Source organism: Aythya marila, assembly GCF_965140915.1.
Source record: "Aythya marila genome assembly, chromosome: 6".
Taxonomy (NCBI): Eukaryota; Metazoa; Chordata; class Aves; order Anseriformes; family Anatidae; genus Aythya; species Aythya marila.
The window spans coordinates 37,866,661-37,884,925 of record NC_139047.1 but is presented as its reverse complement, the minus strand read 5'-3'; the positions used below and the strand labels follow the sequence as shown (position 1 = coordinate 37,884,925).

Below are 18,265 nucleotides of genomic sequence, written 5' to 3'. Positions count from 1 at the left end.
AAGACGTACCGTGGTGCTATGGGAAGCAGCATTTCAGCATGCCACGATCCATCACTTCAACGTGCCAGCACGCTGCAGAGCCTGAAAGGAGAGCCTGACCTCAAGGCACTGCTAAGGCACCGAAAAGAAAAATGGGAATCAGCCCGCGTGGCTCACCTGGGCAATGTGAAATCACGCGTTAGAGTCCCAAACAAAATGTGGCACGATTGACCAAAGTCCTGCTCATGCCATCATGGAAATATCCCCAGATAAAGGACCCCCAAAACCAGGCTGCTGGGTGTAACAGAAATGGCAAAACCCTTACATCCAAGCCCCTCTCCTGCGCATTGCCCTGAAGGAGCAGCGCCAGCACTTTGCCCATTTCAGTGTCTGATCCTCACAGCCCTGGCCGTGAGCAGGAGCAGGTGGCTGCACAAGCTGGTGCCACCACCCCGCTCCCCAGCCTGGCTGTGACCCCACGAGTTTTTCTGCCCAAAGTGAGTGCTGCAAGGCTCGGGGCTGGCATGGTGACACTTCTCCAGTCCCCTGAGGCCAGAGGACTGCAGGTGTGCATGGATCTCATGCTCCTGTTGGGCTGGAAGAGTTGTGAGCCCTGGTCAAGCATGGTACTGGCGTCCTCTGCACATGGGTGTCCCCAGCACGGGCTGTGCACCCAGGCAGTGCCCGGCTCGGGGGCTGTCACATCAGCACGGAGCAGGAAGGTGAAGCCTTCCCAGACCCCTCGCCTCTCTTTGTTAAGCAGTAAGAGCAAAGGGATTTCCCCCTGAGAAGCTGCTCAGCCAGGCTAATCCCCAGCGCATGCAGCGCCTGCGAGAAATACTGCGGTGGATGTCGTAAAAGCACCACTCGTAGGAGAGCTGAATGACGATTTTGGACAGAAAAGGAGTTCAAATGCAGGGGGGGAGGAGAGAAAAGAGCCCTGGCGTTTCACAAAAAGAAACGGAGCCAGAGAGACACGCAGTCTGAGGCTGAGAAAAAGGCCATTGTCTGCAATAGCTGTTTGTTAACTCGCTGTCATGGGTGTCTTTTGGGTCTTTTCTTGTCCAGATAGACTCATTTATTAAGTCCATCCAAAAAGTGCTCGGCAGCACGAGCTACTCACGGGTCCAGAGGAGGAAGGCTCGGCGCTGGCTTGTTTTTGTGACACAAAAGCAGCCCAGGGCCAGCCGGGACCTCGGCGCGGCCGGAGGAGGGTTTGCAGCAGAGGAAGATTTAGAGAGGGCTCAGGGAACAGATGGCCAGCTGAGAAATCAGGCCTAATTAGGGCGAGATGCTCGTCCCAAAGCGTTAATGGCTGAAGCACAGCAAAATAAGCACCAGGCTGCAGAAACTCTTTGCCCTGCGGTGCTCGCCCGGTAACTGCGACTGACACGCTGCCCACCACCACGGGATGTCCCTCTGTGCCATGCCCTACCTGAGGAAATTACTCTGATTATTCCCTCCTAGCTCAGAAAATCTGAACGGCAATTAAATTAATTAAATAAAATTAAATAAATTAAATAAAGGAAATTAAATTAATTTCCTCTAGAACGCCCCGCTCCATCAGCTCACGGGGGACAACTTCTACAAATGGGCCCAAACCTTCGTACCAGTGAAAGTATGGGGAGTATCTACAATAACTCCTCCTCGTTTCTCTGCATCTTGCCCATCTACAACCATTGATTTCCCTAAATTTGCCCTCAGCCACCTGCCCCCCATGCTCCCAGCAGCTGCGTTCAGGAGCGGGGCTGTGCTGCTCCTCTCCACTGCCTCCAGCCAGCGACTGCCAGCAGCTAGGAACCGAGATCTATTGCAGGGCAGTCGATGAACAGCTCTCAGTTAGGACCATTTTTGGGGGGCTTTGCTGCAGAGAAAGTTTAAGATATCGAAAAGTTGAAATCAATGTCATGTGTTGGAACACATTTCAACCCAGTATGAAAGCATTTGCTAGAGGGATTTTCAGAAGGGAGCTCTGCTCTGTGCTGGTACGCGCTGAGCTGCTGCCTCCACCAGCAGTCTCAGCAGTGCTATAATAAAAATATTAGTCAATCAGCTCTTAATTAGGCGTGCTCACACTTTGGCATATATTCCCACATCGCTCTGGTCCATCAGAGCAGCCCAGCTGTAAGGCCGGGTGGTGTCCGAAGGCAGCAGCAGGCTGCCGGAGCCCAGGCACATCCCAGCTTCTTGGACTCCTAAGCTTTTCCAGCCCACGTCCCAAATTAATGACCAGAACGATGATTATTGCTGCTTTTGGGTTGTCACATCAGTAATGCTGCTGCCTCCAAAGAAATGCGTGGAGGGTTATCAGAGGGAAGCCAGCAGGGACGAGCACTGCTGGGTGTGTTAGGCTGCTCAGCCCAACTTCTCCTTGCTCACTCCTGGAAGTGCCGATGTGCAGGAACTCCTAGAGCCCCGCTCACGAAGCAGAGGGAAGCACAAGGCTCTGCTTATCTATTCCTGAGTCAATCGCATCATCTGGCTGGCCGGGTAGGCTGCGTATTGCCTCCCAACTGTGCTGCTCTCACAGACAGCTGTTTGGTGCTCCAGCATTCATCACCGAGCACCCATGGCATTAGCTCAACAATGCAGCCTCCCAAGCAATAAAAAGCCCGGTTTTATTCTCCGTAGGCCAGGAGTTAACCCCAGCTGAGGCACACAGACAAGCAGCGTGATTCATTTTGAACATCTGTGGGCCAGAGCCAGGCTCCCTGACACCGCGCCGTGTTGAGGTTGGTTTCGGACCAGCTCTCCTGGCATCAGGGGACTGACAGCAGTGGCTGAGAGCAGCCTGCCTCGTGGCACTGCTCCCCCCTGTGCCAAACACGCTGCCAGCCCTGCTCTGCCTCAAGGAATCAGCCCTCTGCCAACGCAGGGATGAGCCCTGCTCCACGGCTGGCCATGCTGTGAATAACCTGCGTGCTGATGTGCTGAGTGACTGAGTCTTACCTGGGCAGCCCTGGAAATTACGGGGGAATTGTCCTCGTTTTTGTGTGTAAGCCATTTAAGGAGCACGCCAAGGAGACCTGCAGACCCAGCAGAGAGAAAATCCGGAGGTGATATCACCTGCAAGGAAAGGAGCTGCACCGAGTTAGCCAGGGGAGGGTTACGGTCCTGCCATCTCCAAGGGCTGCATCCTCCTGCCAGAGGAGGTTTGAGGCAGGGACAGACTTTCCCTCAAAAAAAAAGGAAAAAGGGAAGAATGAGACCCTTTCACAGTCAGTGGCAACACGGGAAGAAAAACGGGGCTATCCAAGCCAAATATATCTGAGAAACTCTATAAAAGGAGCAGACAACAGCAAATCTTTTCCTCGTCTCCGCAAACGTTACAACAAACCCATAAAGCTGCTGCTGCCAGTGAGAAACACGGCGGGTATTAAATAATTCAGAGCAGCTCCATGCACTCGCAGGTTATTTACTGCTTGGGAATAATTGGGTTTTTTGTTTGTTTGCTTGTTTTACAGACCGTCAGCACATCCTGAGCAGCAGCTGAGGAGGAAAAGCAATCTGCACACCCCCGCTGGTGGTCACCCGGGCAGAGGGCAGCGCGGGCACCCGTTCCTCCACGCCTGCATCTCGCAGCTCCGTTTTCCTGGATTTCCTCAGGAAACACGGATTGCAGAACTCTGCCCTAAATACTGGCATTTAATACACAGCCTGGCCATTTAATACCCAGCGGGTTTTTTTTTTTTTTCCCAAGCATCTGTCCCTCATGAAGCCGAAGGATTGGCTGTAACTTTGGTGGATTTGGAGCTCTAATATTCTTAAGTTAAAAGGAAAATAACACTCTAATTACAGGGCTGGAAGGCAGGCTCTCCATCCCACATTCTCAGAGAGAAAATCTCCTTTGGTCTGCTGAGGGGTGACTGACTTGGGGAATTTTCTTCTGGCCGCCCCACACGGCCTGCACGTCGCTGTCACGTTACCAAATCCTGCACAATTCTTGCATTTTGTAAGCATTTTGGTGCTCTATCTGAACGGCACAGCGCATTGCTTCCCATCAGGATTTCTCCCCAAAGTGGTTATTAAACTTGACCTGGGAGAATGTGGGACTGCCTCCCCTTGTCTTTACTTGGAAGCAGTTAATTGATTAGCTGTCAATTAGCATCAAAGGATGGTCTCCATTGTACTCGACCCTTCCACCGCATTTGCAGGATGGTGAGAAGAAAGGGAATACATGAACAAAGCTCTGTGTTGTTTCTGCTATGCATAAATACTGCTAACGGAGCTTATTAAATCTCACTCGAGGTTTTACTGGCTTCTTGATTCATAAATTAATAAAAATTACTCGACATGAACAAGAACAGCTTTTGAGGATTCAGCACATGAAGGCTGGTAACTCCACGTCTGTGGCCGTGAGGCAGCTCTAGGGAAAGGTGAAGTTCAGATACCGCGTGCATTCAGAAAGGAAAGAGAAGAACCTGGGCTGGGGGCTTTCTCTGTGGGCTATGACAGCCTCAGTCCAGAAGGGAATTTCTCATCACCAGGAACCTGTGCTCCAGAATTTAAACATCACGAAGCCAATCTTTATGCACCCCGTGCTGACCGCAGATGCTCTGCTGCAGTGGGATGTCATTTCTGAGCTCTCCGTGCTGCGCACCAAGGAACGCTTGCATTGGCTTTTAGACTGCTTTAACATCAGAAAAAAAAAAAAACACAGGACATAAAAACTTAAATATGTTTTCCAGATGATTTAACGAGTAAATAAAAAAGCAGTAAAAACCTCTACAGATCCTAAATGGTGTATGACTGAGACTCCAAGCAGAATGGCTGTGCATGTAGCGTACCCTCCATGCAACGTGGGGCTGCCACGGGCCAGAGGCTCTGGGAGGCCTTCGGAAGAGATGCTGCATACTGATGTGCAAGTTTTATGCTCTCGTGTAGTCTGAGGTTGAGCACGTAACAGAAAGTACGTAAGGAATTGTAAAATGCTCTCCAAAGATGTCTGCTCTGGGAGGTTTTTAGTATGGTTGTTGCTTTCCCTAAGGCAAAATAAACCATCTTCTCATTTTACAGGAGCTCATCTATAATGTGCTGCATTCAGAAATAAACAGATGCTTTAAGGAAATAACACCATAAACAACAAGGAGTTGGTTTTGCTTCTAAATTTTCAATTAAATTTGCACTTCCGATGACATGACAGTCACCATCACTCGGCTAACAACACCGGTTATTACTCTGTCCCTCCTGTCAGACCATCTAGAGATGCTTGTAACTGTGACAAGCAGCGACTATTTCAGTGAAGCCGCTATTTAGGGTCTGTCTGAGGCTGAACGTTTAACCCAAAACTTTCAATTCCTTACCAAAAAGAGCCAGGCTACGAAAAATCAGTAGTTTTACCCGCGTTAGAAGCGCTCTGGGGTTAGCAAAAGGCACAGCCCTGACACACGGACGATGCCTGCTCCTGCCAGCTCGCCCCGTGCCCATGAACCCTGGAGGCTGCTGCTTTGAGCAGGGCTGCAAATGAAGCCCAGTTTGGTCCTGCTGCTCCCAACGGGGTAGGAGAGAGGACATCTGCCTCTCATTGTGCTGCCCAGCAGCTCGCCATCTGTAAGAAAGAGGCTCGGTTGCAAGCTCATGGGTTCAAACTTTGCTTTTTCTTTTTTTTTTTTTTTTATATAATTTATGTAGAAAATGCATTGCTTCAGTGTATTTCAAAGCGTTGACTGTGTGCGTTTCTAGGATGAATCTCCTCTAATTTAAGAACGCAGTGTGTTGTAGATTAAAACTAACAAAAGGCAGACCAAATTCTGCCCTCAACTGCCTCGGTGAAGTTCTTTGAGAGAACTACGGGTATTAATTTCATTTTATGCATCCAGACAAGTGAACAAAAACCATTTGTCCACTCCCGTGACTCAAAGAACTACCACACTTACCGGGAAGACTGTGTTTTGACCGAGCAGGAGGAGCAGAGATCACCTCTGGAGTGCATCAACTCCTCATAAATTTGTCAGATTAGGACAACAGATTAGATTTGCACCTACACACACATAATCACCAGCAGCCCTTGTCGATCTAGGTACAAAGATTTCTTACAAGGTAGTGCCTTTTGCTGCTGTTGCCCCAGCCCCCAGCACGGCCAGGCAGCAGAATTTTAAACAAAGTGTAAGCCCAACTCCTATCCCCCCCCAAGATGCCTTTGTATCACTCTCAGAGTGGGAGAGCCTTTAATGTCACAGGAATCAGGCCCCACGATCCTAATGAAAAGCATCTTTCAGAAACATCAGTGGCATTCAAATTAAAAGCAATGCCCAGCAGATGTTACAAACAAGCCACACATCTCAGACGGCAAAAACCCTCGGAGCAGGGGAGTGACATGCGCTTCAAGGGATCTCCCTGTTTACACAAGGAGTGCTGGCATACACACAGCCTCCGGGCAATCCGAACAGCAAAAAAATCCCAAGCAAAGCTCACTCGTGTGTCAGGGCACCTGTACAGCATGAGATGTCGGTGAGCAGAAGGCAAAGCCACAGCGGTGAGGAGCGCATGGGGGTCTCTGTCCCAGCTCCTGATGCTCTGCACTAAACAATATTAAATTAAATAAATGGCACCAAGCCCTCTCCTTCCTGCAGATGGGATGCTGTGGGGGAAACCCTCAAAAACCACAAGGTTTTGACCCCGGTGGTGCAGTCCCAGCAAGAAGAGGAGAGATCTGGGGGCTGAGCGCCTCGTGCCTCACCAGCGTGACCACATCCCGTCCCTGCACGCAGAGGGCATTCCTCTGACTCACAGGACGTGTGTGCTGGCTCATGGCAGTCCTACAAGGCTTTATCTCACCCTCCCACCCCCAGCGCCACCAGGCACAGGAGGACACGGGTGGCTGAGAAGCGAAGCCCAAGCCCGCAGGACACGGAGCCCGCAGCCCTCCAGGTGACCTCCTCCTCCCCGGCGAGGGAGCAGGCCACCTCATAAAAAGGAACGGGCTCTCTTTCATTTCTTACGAGCTGCAGCACTTGGTGACATTTTCCAGAGACGGGAATACAACATAAAAAAAAAGAAAAAGAAAAAAATGGCACCACAGTTACCTGAGATCTGCAAGACTTTATACTGCGCAAAGAGGAGCTGTGAGGTGGGTGTGTGCCTCCCAGGCCGCCATACGCTCCCAAAAGCCCTCTTTTAAACCTTTCCCGTCAGGATGAATTTGCGTTAAACGTTGTCAAATTGCCCTCCTGCTGCTCAGCAGCCCCGCAGGCAGGATCCCTGCCCCCAGCTCGCCCACTGCCCAGGCCCTACGAACACAAACACTTCTCAGCCGCGCTCCCTCACGCAGGGCACTCGCTCACAGCATGTTGGTATTCCTTCAGCCGCATTCCCTCCCACAAAGCCAGAAATGCCTTCGAGATAATTCGGGGGAGACTGCTAAGGCAGTTCCTTAGAGTCTGAAGCGCCCCGTTGATGTGACAGCTCGTCCTGCAGAGCCGTGAGGAGCCCTCCATGTTCCCAACAGCCGTGCTCGAGGTGCCAGCGCGCGGCCTGGCTCCTCCTGACTCCTCCGTGCACTCGTGGCAGTACTAAAATCCACTTCAGGATCCCACATGGGTAGTGAATAACGCTTGATAACGCTTGATAATCTACTGATCTGCTGTTTGAACCACCGCCTAAATCCTCAGTATTACGCCGCACCAGCATCCAGCTCCCGTGAGGAAAGGCAGCGTTGCACACCGAATATTGCGAGCGAGGGATTACGGAAAGTAGCAGGCTCTCCGAACTGCACGAGGGGGAGGCAGCCCGCAGCCAGGCCCCGGGCACCTCGAGCAGCAGCAGCAACTTGTAAAGCAAAATTAGGCCACTACTAAAAGCTGGAGACTGCAGCTTCTACAGAGATGTGTCCGTGGAGGCAACACGACGCAGCACAAGGTCAACCAGACGAACAGCCCGGCAGGATAAGGGCGGCCACGCTCAAGGCCTTACCCGGTGTTTTGGCTACCCCGATTTCCATGTCAGCAGAAGACGCCCTGCTTTGCAGCACTATCTCTGTGAGAAAAGCTCTGGCTGCAGTAAACAGGCCCCGAACGCCTTGCGAGATGCCGGCCTCGCTGGGACGAGCGGCCTGCGGCACACAGTGAGGGCACCGCTGGGGCAGGGCTGCCTCGGGACGGGGCTTTCCTCCGAGCAATTCCTCACCTGAGCATTCCTGAAAATGGAATAAATCTAAAGAGGGATTTTTGTCAGTGCTCAGAGGGGACGGTTTTCTGTTTTGCCTGTATTTTCTGAGGCACATGTTTCGGCACAGCAGCAGAAACTGGGGGAACGTACCCACACAAGCCTGTAGGATAATCTTAGCAGTATTACACCAGGTCTCTGGCTCCATGCAGACACCTCCGCGTGCTTATTTATGTGTACTCCCTGCGTGGTTTCAACACAAGAGCCGTGTTTTGTACCAGAAACACGAGGAATACTCTGCCTCCGTGGGTTACCACACCTCGAGGATCCTGGAGCCCCTGAGAGCAACCTGGTTTTAATGGAGAATTAATTCACTGAACACCTTGCAGGCACATCAGGATAATTTTCTCTCCACTGGCTAAACAGAACAGCGAATTCACCTTTGACAAAGATCCTCCTTCAGAAACAAACGTTAGCAAAAACAAATAAACAGCTTTGAGCTTTCTAAGCACAAGTCCTTTTCTTCCCCAGCTGTACATCTTCTTGCCTCTTCGAGCCGTGCAAGTCCCGTGCCAGTGACGAACTTCACGCTTGACCAGCCTTTGGCTCCCTCCTGTTTGGGGCTATCTGAGCTGCTCATCTTAAAAGAAAACGCGGCGTGCTCTCCATCCACCGACTGCCAGTTGTAATCGGGGCCGCATCTGAGGATGCAGGAGCAGTATCAGCATGTGAAAACTGCGAGCTGGTTTTCCTGCCCCGCTCCGTGAACAACAAAGTCATTTGCATCACCCTTGCTGACCAAGGATCCTGCCGCTGCTGAGCACAAAAGGACGCGGCTCACGTAAATTCTTGCACAAGTCCTGTTATATTTTAATTGAAGCACTTCAGCTGCTGCCAAAATCCTCCTCAGGACAGAGGAAGCCCACCTGCACACCGGGCTGAGCAGCAGGCTGGGGTTAGAGGTGCACACAGCTGTGTTTCGGGCAGGATTTCTGCTGGTCCCGCAGCAAGCAGCGGCAGGACAGCCGCCGCTCATCCAACAGCAGAGAAATCACCCTTGAATACCTATTCCAGGCATTACAGTTTCTCATATAAAAGTGCATTTTCAAAACAAAAAGAAAAGCACTTTCCCCCAGTGTTTCGAGTACTCCGTTCATGCACTCAGCCATCTCCAGATTAAAGAAGAGATTTGTCTTTCTTCTACTGAGAGAAAACGCAGAACTAATTCCCAAGGCAAGATGATTCCTTAGACCCTCACGACCTCCTTTCATCTTCCTTTTCTTTCCTTTACCAAGACCCAGCACAGCTTTGATAGTGCCTCTGCTCGGTGCTGCCCCAGCGAGCTGCCTGGGGATGAACGTACCACGTACCTCCTCCTCACACCCTAATCCAAACCCACAGCTCAGCCAGTTCTGAAATACGGCTTGTTGGCACCAAAAAAGCACGTTTCACTTCATACACACGCACAGGGGGACCAAAACTGACACCTCACCTGTAGAATACAGTGGAAAATGAAGAATGGGAGCAGGAGGTGAGAAGCAAACAAAACCTCGGGAGATGATAAAAGGAGATTTGTAAATACATCAAAGAGAAACGATGCCCTAAAATGCCAGAAAGTAAACAAACTAAAGCGCTGCTCTTCGACTTCTGGGTAGCTGAGGGAGACAAATGAAAGGCTTTAAAGGGAAGCTCATATGGGTCTGCAAAGGTGACTTCAAAGAGCCAAATGCCAGCTGCCAGGTCCCAAATCACCACGCTAGCTGGAGAGGCACAGCGGGCTTCCCAATGTGTCCAACACATGTTCACGGGGGGAGGCAGTGAGGATTTCCATTTCATTTTCCCGCTGGTTACAGCAAGCGCTGAGCAGTTGGGAGACATTTACTTCTAATCTCTCTCCTGCTGCTCAGTTCTGGGGGCTCGTGGCAATTCCAGCTTTATTTTTCAAGAAGACGACGACGATAGCTCTCACCCCGTGTCCTCCCACTGCGGCACAGCAAGGCTTGGAGAAAGAGCCACAGGTGAAAAACGCTGCAAAGCACAGAGCTCGTGTTTTATTTAACAAAAAGAACGACGTGCATTTACCGTACTTGGATATTCATTTAGGTGATCAAGAGAACAGGCGTTTGTACTTGAAGCTCGGAAGGGAGCAGAGCTGCGTTTCCACAGCTCCACGCCCCCCTGCCGCACGCGGGGAGAGGCTCAGTGCAGGGATGTGACAACCCCCAGACCAGTTCACTGCAAGGCGACGCGATTTTTAGAGAAACCAGATTTGCGACAGCTCCTCGGAGTGATCCATAAGCTAGATGTGAGCACAGAGGGATTGACATTATTACCAAATTCTTCCCGGCCTAACCCGCAGCCCGTGTTACGAACCATCATTACACCACACTTGCTCCCTCAGCCTCCCTGAAGAGCTTTGGTAGCTGTGCCATCGAGCAGCACCTCGTGCAAACGCACCGACAGACAAATCTCCCTCCGTTTGTAGGGGATGCCATGCCCCACGATGCTCAATATAGGACAGACTGGGGATGCCTGCTTTAGGGCAAGCTCCCCTCTGAAGCTCATGCTGCTCCAGATGCCCCCTGGCCACCACATCCCGTTTCGGTGCCCGGTGTCCTGCCTGGCTCCGAGGGTGCAACGCGGCCACCGACAGGGCAGCGCTGGGTTATTGTGGCTGAGCACAAACAGCGGGGATCTACCGAACCAGCACGAGGCTGCAGCTCCGCAGAGGCTCCCGTACACACACACAGCATCAAAGCTCCCTCTGGGCCACACCGCGAGTTCAATATTTGTGATAGCAGCTCGTTTCGTCTCCTGCGTTTGCGAGGCTCGCAGAGCCGGGCAGAAAGCCCTTTGAAGCACTCCCAAACGCACTAAATTATTGGGAATGTTTGTCCGAAAAGCGCTCAGCACGCTCCACGGGGCCATCCCCATCCCTCCCAGGCCTCTGAGGAGGGAGGCAGGACGGCAGGAGTAGGAGAGGGACGTGCCAGAACATCGGATGGGTGAACAACCAGAATTTCTGGATTCAACCATTTGCTTCTTCGCGTTAATTACTGGCTTCTGAAAGGCTTCAGAAACGTTGCCAATTTGTGCAACCCTCTATTCTTTGCTTTTGGCCTCCACTATACAGTCATTTTGGAGACAAACAAGTAACAGATGTACAATCTATATTCTCCCCAAGTCCTTTTATAGTAAAATGACTTCTGGCCAGATAATGTGTATTTAAAAAGAAGGAAAAAAAAAAAAAAAGAAAACAACAACAATTCCTGTGCTTTCGGATATCTCCCACAACACCCAAACACGCCCCAGAAGGACTGAGACTTCTTCCCAGCCTCCTGGAGGCCTCAACCATCTCCCCGTGGGACCGATTTGCGGCCAAAGCAGAGCACTGCGTTGAGTCCCACCACCTCCACGACAGCCTGGCGGCGGTGGCTGGGGCATCCTCCTATGAATGCTTCCAAAAAAAAAAAGCAGAAAAGCACAGCAGAAGGGTGTCCAAGAGCACAGCCATCGGTGACGGTGCTCCCAGCTGAATCCCAGCCCCAGTTGGCACCGGGCAGCCCTGGTAGATGGACGGGCAGCTGGCGGGGTGCTGGTAAGGGTGTCCCCGCGTGCCTCGCCGTGCTCCAGCTGCAGGACGGCCGGGCAGGCGCTGTGCCAGCCCTGCAGCCACCCCGGAGAGCTGCAGGGCAGAGTCCTGGGGGTCCACGCAGCGCACGGCGCTCCTCTGAAGGCCATTCAGCGCCGACACAATGCGGCTATTGTGCTGCCTTCTGAATATCCTCCCCAAATATATGTTTAAAGATGCAGGGCTACAGAAGACAAGCACTTGTTTTGTCAGAGATCCCACGGCAGATTGAAAACCAACACGCAGCTAATTTCTCCAGCATGTTAGTTACGACAGAGCGCGGGCGAGCTATACATTATCCAAGCCTTTATGCAAGGAAGCGGCGGGGCAAGGCAGGAAGGCGCTATTTTAGGAGGAGACGGTGCCTGGGACAAATTAATGCTTGCCTTCTCCAACACACCACGCGTTCTGCTGTGCATCTAGAGCTATAGCACTAGAAAGCCGATGATCGAGGCCGAAACAACCGGGGCGAGGGAAACCAGGCTCAGTTAAAGCAGGGCAGCCCGTCACGTAGCTGCCTGCACACCCCAGAGCTAAAACCCTGCTCGTTTTGCCACGCTGACCCCTCAGAATTGAAATGAGCAGGGCCTGAGATTGGGAAATGCCTTTTTTTCCAGCAGCAGCAGCTGAAGATGCTTCTATCGGAGAAGCAGGCTGAGGTGATGCTGGAGCTCTGAAGCGCTCGAGGCTCGGGCTGGATTTCTTTCTAGCACGATTATAAATCACGTTGAAGGAGCTGGTGTCACTCGTTTCCCATCCCAAATTCCCAGATGGCCTCTCCCAAACAAACAAAGAGGAAAACAAACAATAATTCATCTCGGCTTGTCTAAAACGTGGCCACACATCACTCGCTGCAGCAGCCTTCCCCCAGCGACAGCAGCTGCCTCGCAGCCCCGGCCGGGATGCGCCTTTCTCCCTCTTCCTCTCAGGAAGCAGGACGTGTGCTTTGGCTTCCCAGCTGGTTTTGAGGCTCAGTCCTTACCCACCAAAGCAAATGACCTTCACCTCCGGCCCCGTTCCTTACTCCCCACAAGGAACCAGCGAGCAGTCGCCCCGCTTGCTGCTCCCCTCCTCGGCTCCCTGCACCAGCGAGCGCCGCGGTCCCCGCCATAATGCGCTCCATTCACACGCCTGAGACAGCCCAGATGCTTAAAAATAAACTGCTGCTGAAGAGCGTGGCTGAATTAGCATGTTTTGCATAATTAATTTCATTGTGCTGTGGAGAGCCCTTCAGCTCGTGCTGGGCGCGGGGTCGGGCCGGCAGCTGGGGCGCGGGCAGCGCTGGGTGCCAGCACCCCACCGGGCTGCCACCACGCCGGCTTCGCGGGAAGCCCACCTCGAAAAAGCACAGCAAAGGCCCTGCCGTGTGTTAAATCGCTTCAAATTTGCTGTTTCTGTGATTTAAAAGTGTTGTTTGGGAGCTCCCATTCAGCAACTCGATCTCAGAGCGGCTGCTCCAAGCACAGCACCACCACACGCCGCAGCACGGCAAGAAAGAAAAGCAAAACTGAAATCAATTGTGGGGACCTTCCCATTTCTCAGAAGGAGCAAACAATAGGCTGGATTCATTCTTGTTTCTCTGACTTGGATGCAACAGCACTGAGAAATGGGCAGAAACGCTGACAGCTCAAGATTAAAAATGTATTTGGGGGAACTTTGCTTTGGGGGAATTTTGCGTCCGGTAACGCTCCAATGAGCAAACAAAGGATCAGAAAGTGAGGGTCAAAACTTGGTTTCACTTTAGGATGCACTTGAGGCTACAAATAACAATGGGGAAAAAAAAAAAAAGGAAAAAAAAGCAATTCCTGGAGGGTCACTCACCCCCTCGGAGTAAGAGCTGGCTGACTCAGATTTACGCCACCTTCCTGGGAAAAGTATTTTATTCAGCAGGTGGAAGCCTGGAAGGGGGAGCAGAGGACAGGCAGGACGTGGCACTGACATCCCACTGCAGCCCTGCACGAGGGCACCGGGGCTGCCCCAGCACCAGGAACACGCTGCCCTCCTGCTGAACAGCCACACGGGTAAAAAGCAGGGCTGGCAGGCAGCGTGCATACCTCCAGGCAGCTGGTTTGCTTTACGGAGGAGCTGGGCTCTTTACAAAGTTCCTTGAATAATTTACAACCTTTGTCAAAAATCCTGGAGAAACGAGAGGTTCCACCAGCTCTGAAGTGGCTGGGGTTATTCTGAACAAATACGTGGGGGAAATCTGGCGTTTGCCTTGGTGATTTTGCTGGATTTGCTGCTCAGGAATGTTTCTGTAGGCTTTAGTTCTGTTTACTCAGCACGGAAAGGTAAAGCATCCTGAAGGGTAAAAAAGCATCCTGAAGGGTAAAGCACACCTGAAACACAGCGACAAGGGCAGCACGTGGTTCTCACCTGGTGTTGTTCTCCTCCTGGAGGTGACGGACCCGCTGTTACCCATCCCTCCTGCCCACCCCGCTCCGTCCCCGCGCGCTGCAGTCACCACCAAGTGACACACGCAGCCTGACAGAATGGGTTCAGAGCTCCGGCACAGCAGCCCAACAAATTCAGGCGATTATTTTACAGGGAAATTCGGCACACACAAAACCATACACACGTGCATCCGTTCTCAGAGCCTTGCAGGTTCCCAGGCGCTGAACTGATTTCAGGAATGCTGAGCGCCCACTGGGCTGCCCTCGTGGCTCCGACGCCCAACAGAAACAAACCACCCAGCTCTACACAAATATTCCCCTGCGATACCTGGGCAGAACAGCTTGGAAATGCCGTTTACAAGGCAGCCTGACAGATGTTGTACCGTGCAGCAGTTGTCTGCTCCGTGAATTGAACCCGTCACAAACAGCTATTTTTAAACGTGACTTATTCGGTCGTTTCATCGGGGAAAAGGTATCACTGCTCGAAGCGTTTAAATGAGATCCCAAGGAAGGAGCCCAGAGGCAGGGATCTGTCAGACAGAAGGCAACACATCAGGGCTCTCCAATTTCTGAAATTTCAGTAAACTCCTTTTCCCGAATGCTGCTCCTAAAGCTAATTTAGTGCCTCTCAGCTTCCACCCCATGGCTTTCAGATCCCATAAAACCAAGGCAAACTTCGCCCAATGCAGGAGTAGGGCATCTCAATTGAAACCCATCCCCATAGACTTATGCTCAGTTTGGGAACCACACCAAGGACGCCGGTGCCCCGCCAGCCCCATCCAAATGGCAGGACCCAAAGAGCACCTTGCAGACCCCCCCTGCAACAAGGCCACGTCCCTTTCCATGATCTGCAGCCCCTAAGCTGTACACATTACCAAACAATGCACGCTGCATCTGATAGAGGATTAGGAAAAAGAATGGAAAACAGCTGGGAACCGTTACAGGCTCTCACCCCCAGCTCACGAATTCCTCAGCAATAGACACCGCGCTGCTCCCTCGCCCCGCGTGGAAAACGATGCTTGGCCCAAATCCCTGGTGAAGGAGGGGAATTAGAAGAGGTGCCGAGCAGCAGAGCCCTGTGAGCGGGGACTTTCCAGGCTGGTCTCACGTCCCCAGAGGCAGAGCAGAGCAGAAAGCAGCCCCGTGCCCTCGCTCCGTGCCCCCAGCCCCTCCAACCACCCCTCTGTCCCATGGGAGCGGGCACAGCGAGCTCTGTGAAACCGACCAGCTCTCGGTGGGGGTAAGAGGATATTTCCTGCTAACCTCCCCGCAGATATGTAATCCGGCAGTCACATTATGTCAATCACAGCTCATTAGGCAACGATTTGCCCTGCCAGCTCCGTCCCGGCCGCTTCCTCCCAACCACGTGTCGTTTGCAAACACGCAGCCCCGCTAGGGGTTCAGAGGAGACCACCCTGCTGCCGGAGCTGCTGCTGCTGCGATGGGGAGCCTGGCTCCTGCCCCGGTGCCTCCCAGCACAACACATCACCCAGCGTGTCTACGGACACGTAGGGCACTCATACATGCTGAACAACGGCTTCCCAGTCGATAAATTAGGGTTGGAGACCAGCATTTGGGATTTACGCGCATGTCCCTCATGTGTCTGTAGGAGAAAGATGGGAGAAAACAAATCCGAGGCAGCTGAAGAGGAAGGTGGAGCACGGTGAGGGACTGACCCAGCCCACCCTCAGCAATGCCCGTGGCACTGTCACTGCTGAAGGAACACGTCAGCACCGTTAGATTTGAGAGCTTCGCTGACAAACGGTGACCCGGAGCGCTTCTCCCATCGCCTCCTGCAATTTAGGCGCCTCAAACCTCAAAGAGTGAGGCTAACCAAGGAGGCAATAAGATGACTGCGTGTGATTGAAGCAGCCAAACTGCTACAGCAGCGACCTGCCACAAAACGACGGCTGCTAACGACCCAGCAGGCACCAGGCAGCGCACACGTGTACCATCCCCAGGCGCCCTGCTGCTCGTCCACCCGCCGCACAGACCACAGAGCTACTGGAGAAGATGAGGGCAGCATGTTCCAAGTGGAAAAAATAAGGCAGCAGTCAACGTTACAGCACTTATGGTAAAAATGTGACCATCCTGCACGCTCTCCATGGACATGCACGTGGCTCAGAGGGCAGCACCACGAGCGTGGCAAGGCAGGGACCTTCCCCTCGCGGCCCCAGGGTTTATGCACAAACAGGGACAGCCAGCTCAGCGTGACGATCGTGTACCTGCAGGCAGCTTCATCGGCGTCAAAAGTGGTCTTGGAAACCTCATTAGCAGTAATAAAATCAGCACTGCCAGCAAAGCCCTTGGGGATCCCATCGGTGCACGAGGAATGGTTGTGCCAGGCTAAATTCTTAAACCAGAGTGCCGAGAAGGTGAGCTCCAGTCCCGGGAAGTTCAGCATCTCTTTCTTCATACTCATCTCCTGACTAATCCCCTCTCCCTACAGAAATCTCTGGTTTTCCCCAGTCTGCCATTCCTTTCTCATTAATCTCGGCTATTTCACGGCCTGCCCACTGCTGGGGTTTAACCAGCGCCACAGCCATCTCCCCCTCCGCACTGCAGAGAAAACAAAATAATAACAGCCTTGGAGTTTATCCTTCCACAAACCGGTCAGATATTTCCTGGAAGCTGCAGCAAACCCCAGCCATCCCTCGCTGGTTTCGAGAGCAGGCTAAAGGCAGTTCTCAGCTTGCCGTGCCAGCAGCGGCCCTCCAGCCCCATCTTGCAGCTCCTCCTGCCAGGAGCCGAGCCGGGACCCGACAGAGCGATCCCACAGCGTTTGCAGTGCCATCACTGCCTCCAGCACAGCAGTGACCGCTCCTCCGAGCCCGAACTTGAGCCCACCTCCTGCAAACAGATGCCACCCGCTCCTTGCGAGTGCTTCAAGAAACCACAAGCTCGGTGCTGCTGCCTCCCGTATTCCTGCTCCGTGTGTCTCTCCAGCACTCTGCTGCTTCTCCCTCGCACCGTCCCGGTCGTCAGGTCCCCAATTTTTCCTGCTGCTGGCTGTGGATGAGGGTTAAGCCGGGCTCCCCGGGGCAGGACGCGCTGAAGCAGGGCTCGGGGGCTGCAGGCACGGGGCGAGGGCAGGCGTTTTCCAGTAAACCTCGTCATCGCTCAGCACTTGGCTCGTCGGCGGGGGGTTCCCGGCTGAATAGGCTGATTCTTCCCTCAGACACCATAATCTAATTGGGTCTGAGCAGGACGAAACCCATGCACATAGCGGGGAGCGCCCACCCCGAGCAGCGGCACCGGGGGGCTGCGTGTCCCCGTGCCCATCTCAGGACCCTCTGGGGCAGCTTTTGCGGGGCGTGACGGGCTCGGGGGGTGCCACACACACACATTTACACCCCTTGTGCTGCCCAGCTCCTGCTTTCAAACCAAACGCGAGTTAAACCCCGGGTGCAGGGCCGTGGAGCTGGGTGCAGGGCGCCCTTTGTGCTCCCCAGGTGCAGCCTCAACCCGGGGGAACCCAAACCACAGCCCAAACCCTCCATGTGGCTCACCACAACCCCAGGGGGGGGGCTCCGGCACCCCCCCCCCGCTCCCCTCCCAGCCTCCCTGCCTCCCCCCTTCCCTTCCTTTCCCTTCTTTCCCCTTCCCCTTCTCTCCCTCCCCGCCCCCGGCCGGCCGCGGGCAGACAATGGGGCTCACCAGCACGACGGCGAAGCGCTCCTCCAGCTCTCCGGGCTCGGGCATGGGCAGCTTGAGGGGCGCGCTGTGCGCCCGCAGCTCCGGCTGCTGCGCGTCCACGCTCCCCGCGTTGCCCATGGCGGCGGCGGCCCCGCCGGCCCCTCCGCGCTGCCTCCGCGCTCCGCCGCCGCCGCCGCCGAGCCAGGCGGGCTGGGCGCCCCGCGGTCGCCCTCTAGCACCGCCGGCGGAACGCCATGGCTCGCCGCCCTCGTCCTCGCCCTCCCCCCGGGGCGGGCTCGCTCCTGCTCGGGCTCCGGCTCCTCCGGCCCCGGCTCCCCCGCATGCCGCCCCGCACACAGCCCCGCTCCCCGCTCCGCTCCGCCCCCGGCCCGCGGCGCGCTGGGACTCGTAGTCCCGCCGAGACCCCCTCAGCCCGCCCCGCCGCCCCCGGCGTCCATCTTACCTCACAAGGGCGGGCTCGCGGGGGTCGCCTCACACGGACGTGGGTTGGGGTGTCCTGACA

General features: G+C 53.9%; 1 protein-coding gene across 4 annotated transcripts in view; it reads right to left on the bottom strand.

The window, feature by feature from the left end:
• FMNL2 (formin like 2) overlaps positions 1-18,035 on the bottom strand; it is a gene marked incomplete at its 3' end in the record, with an annotated part of 104,486 nt that extends 86,451 nt beyond the window's left edge. For all 4 annotated transcript variants that reach the window (XM_082762934.1, XM_082762935.1, XM_082762933.1 and 1 more), the window contains exon 1: positions 17,764-18,035. In XM_082762934.1, coding sequence (XP_082619060.1) covers positions 17,764-17,880 — 117 coding nt within the window. In that variant the 5' untranslated portion in view covers positions 17,881-18,035. The remainder of the gene's footprint in view (positions 1-17,763) is intronic.
• Positions 18,036-18,265: the final 230 nt, after the last annotated feature.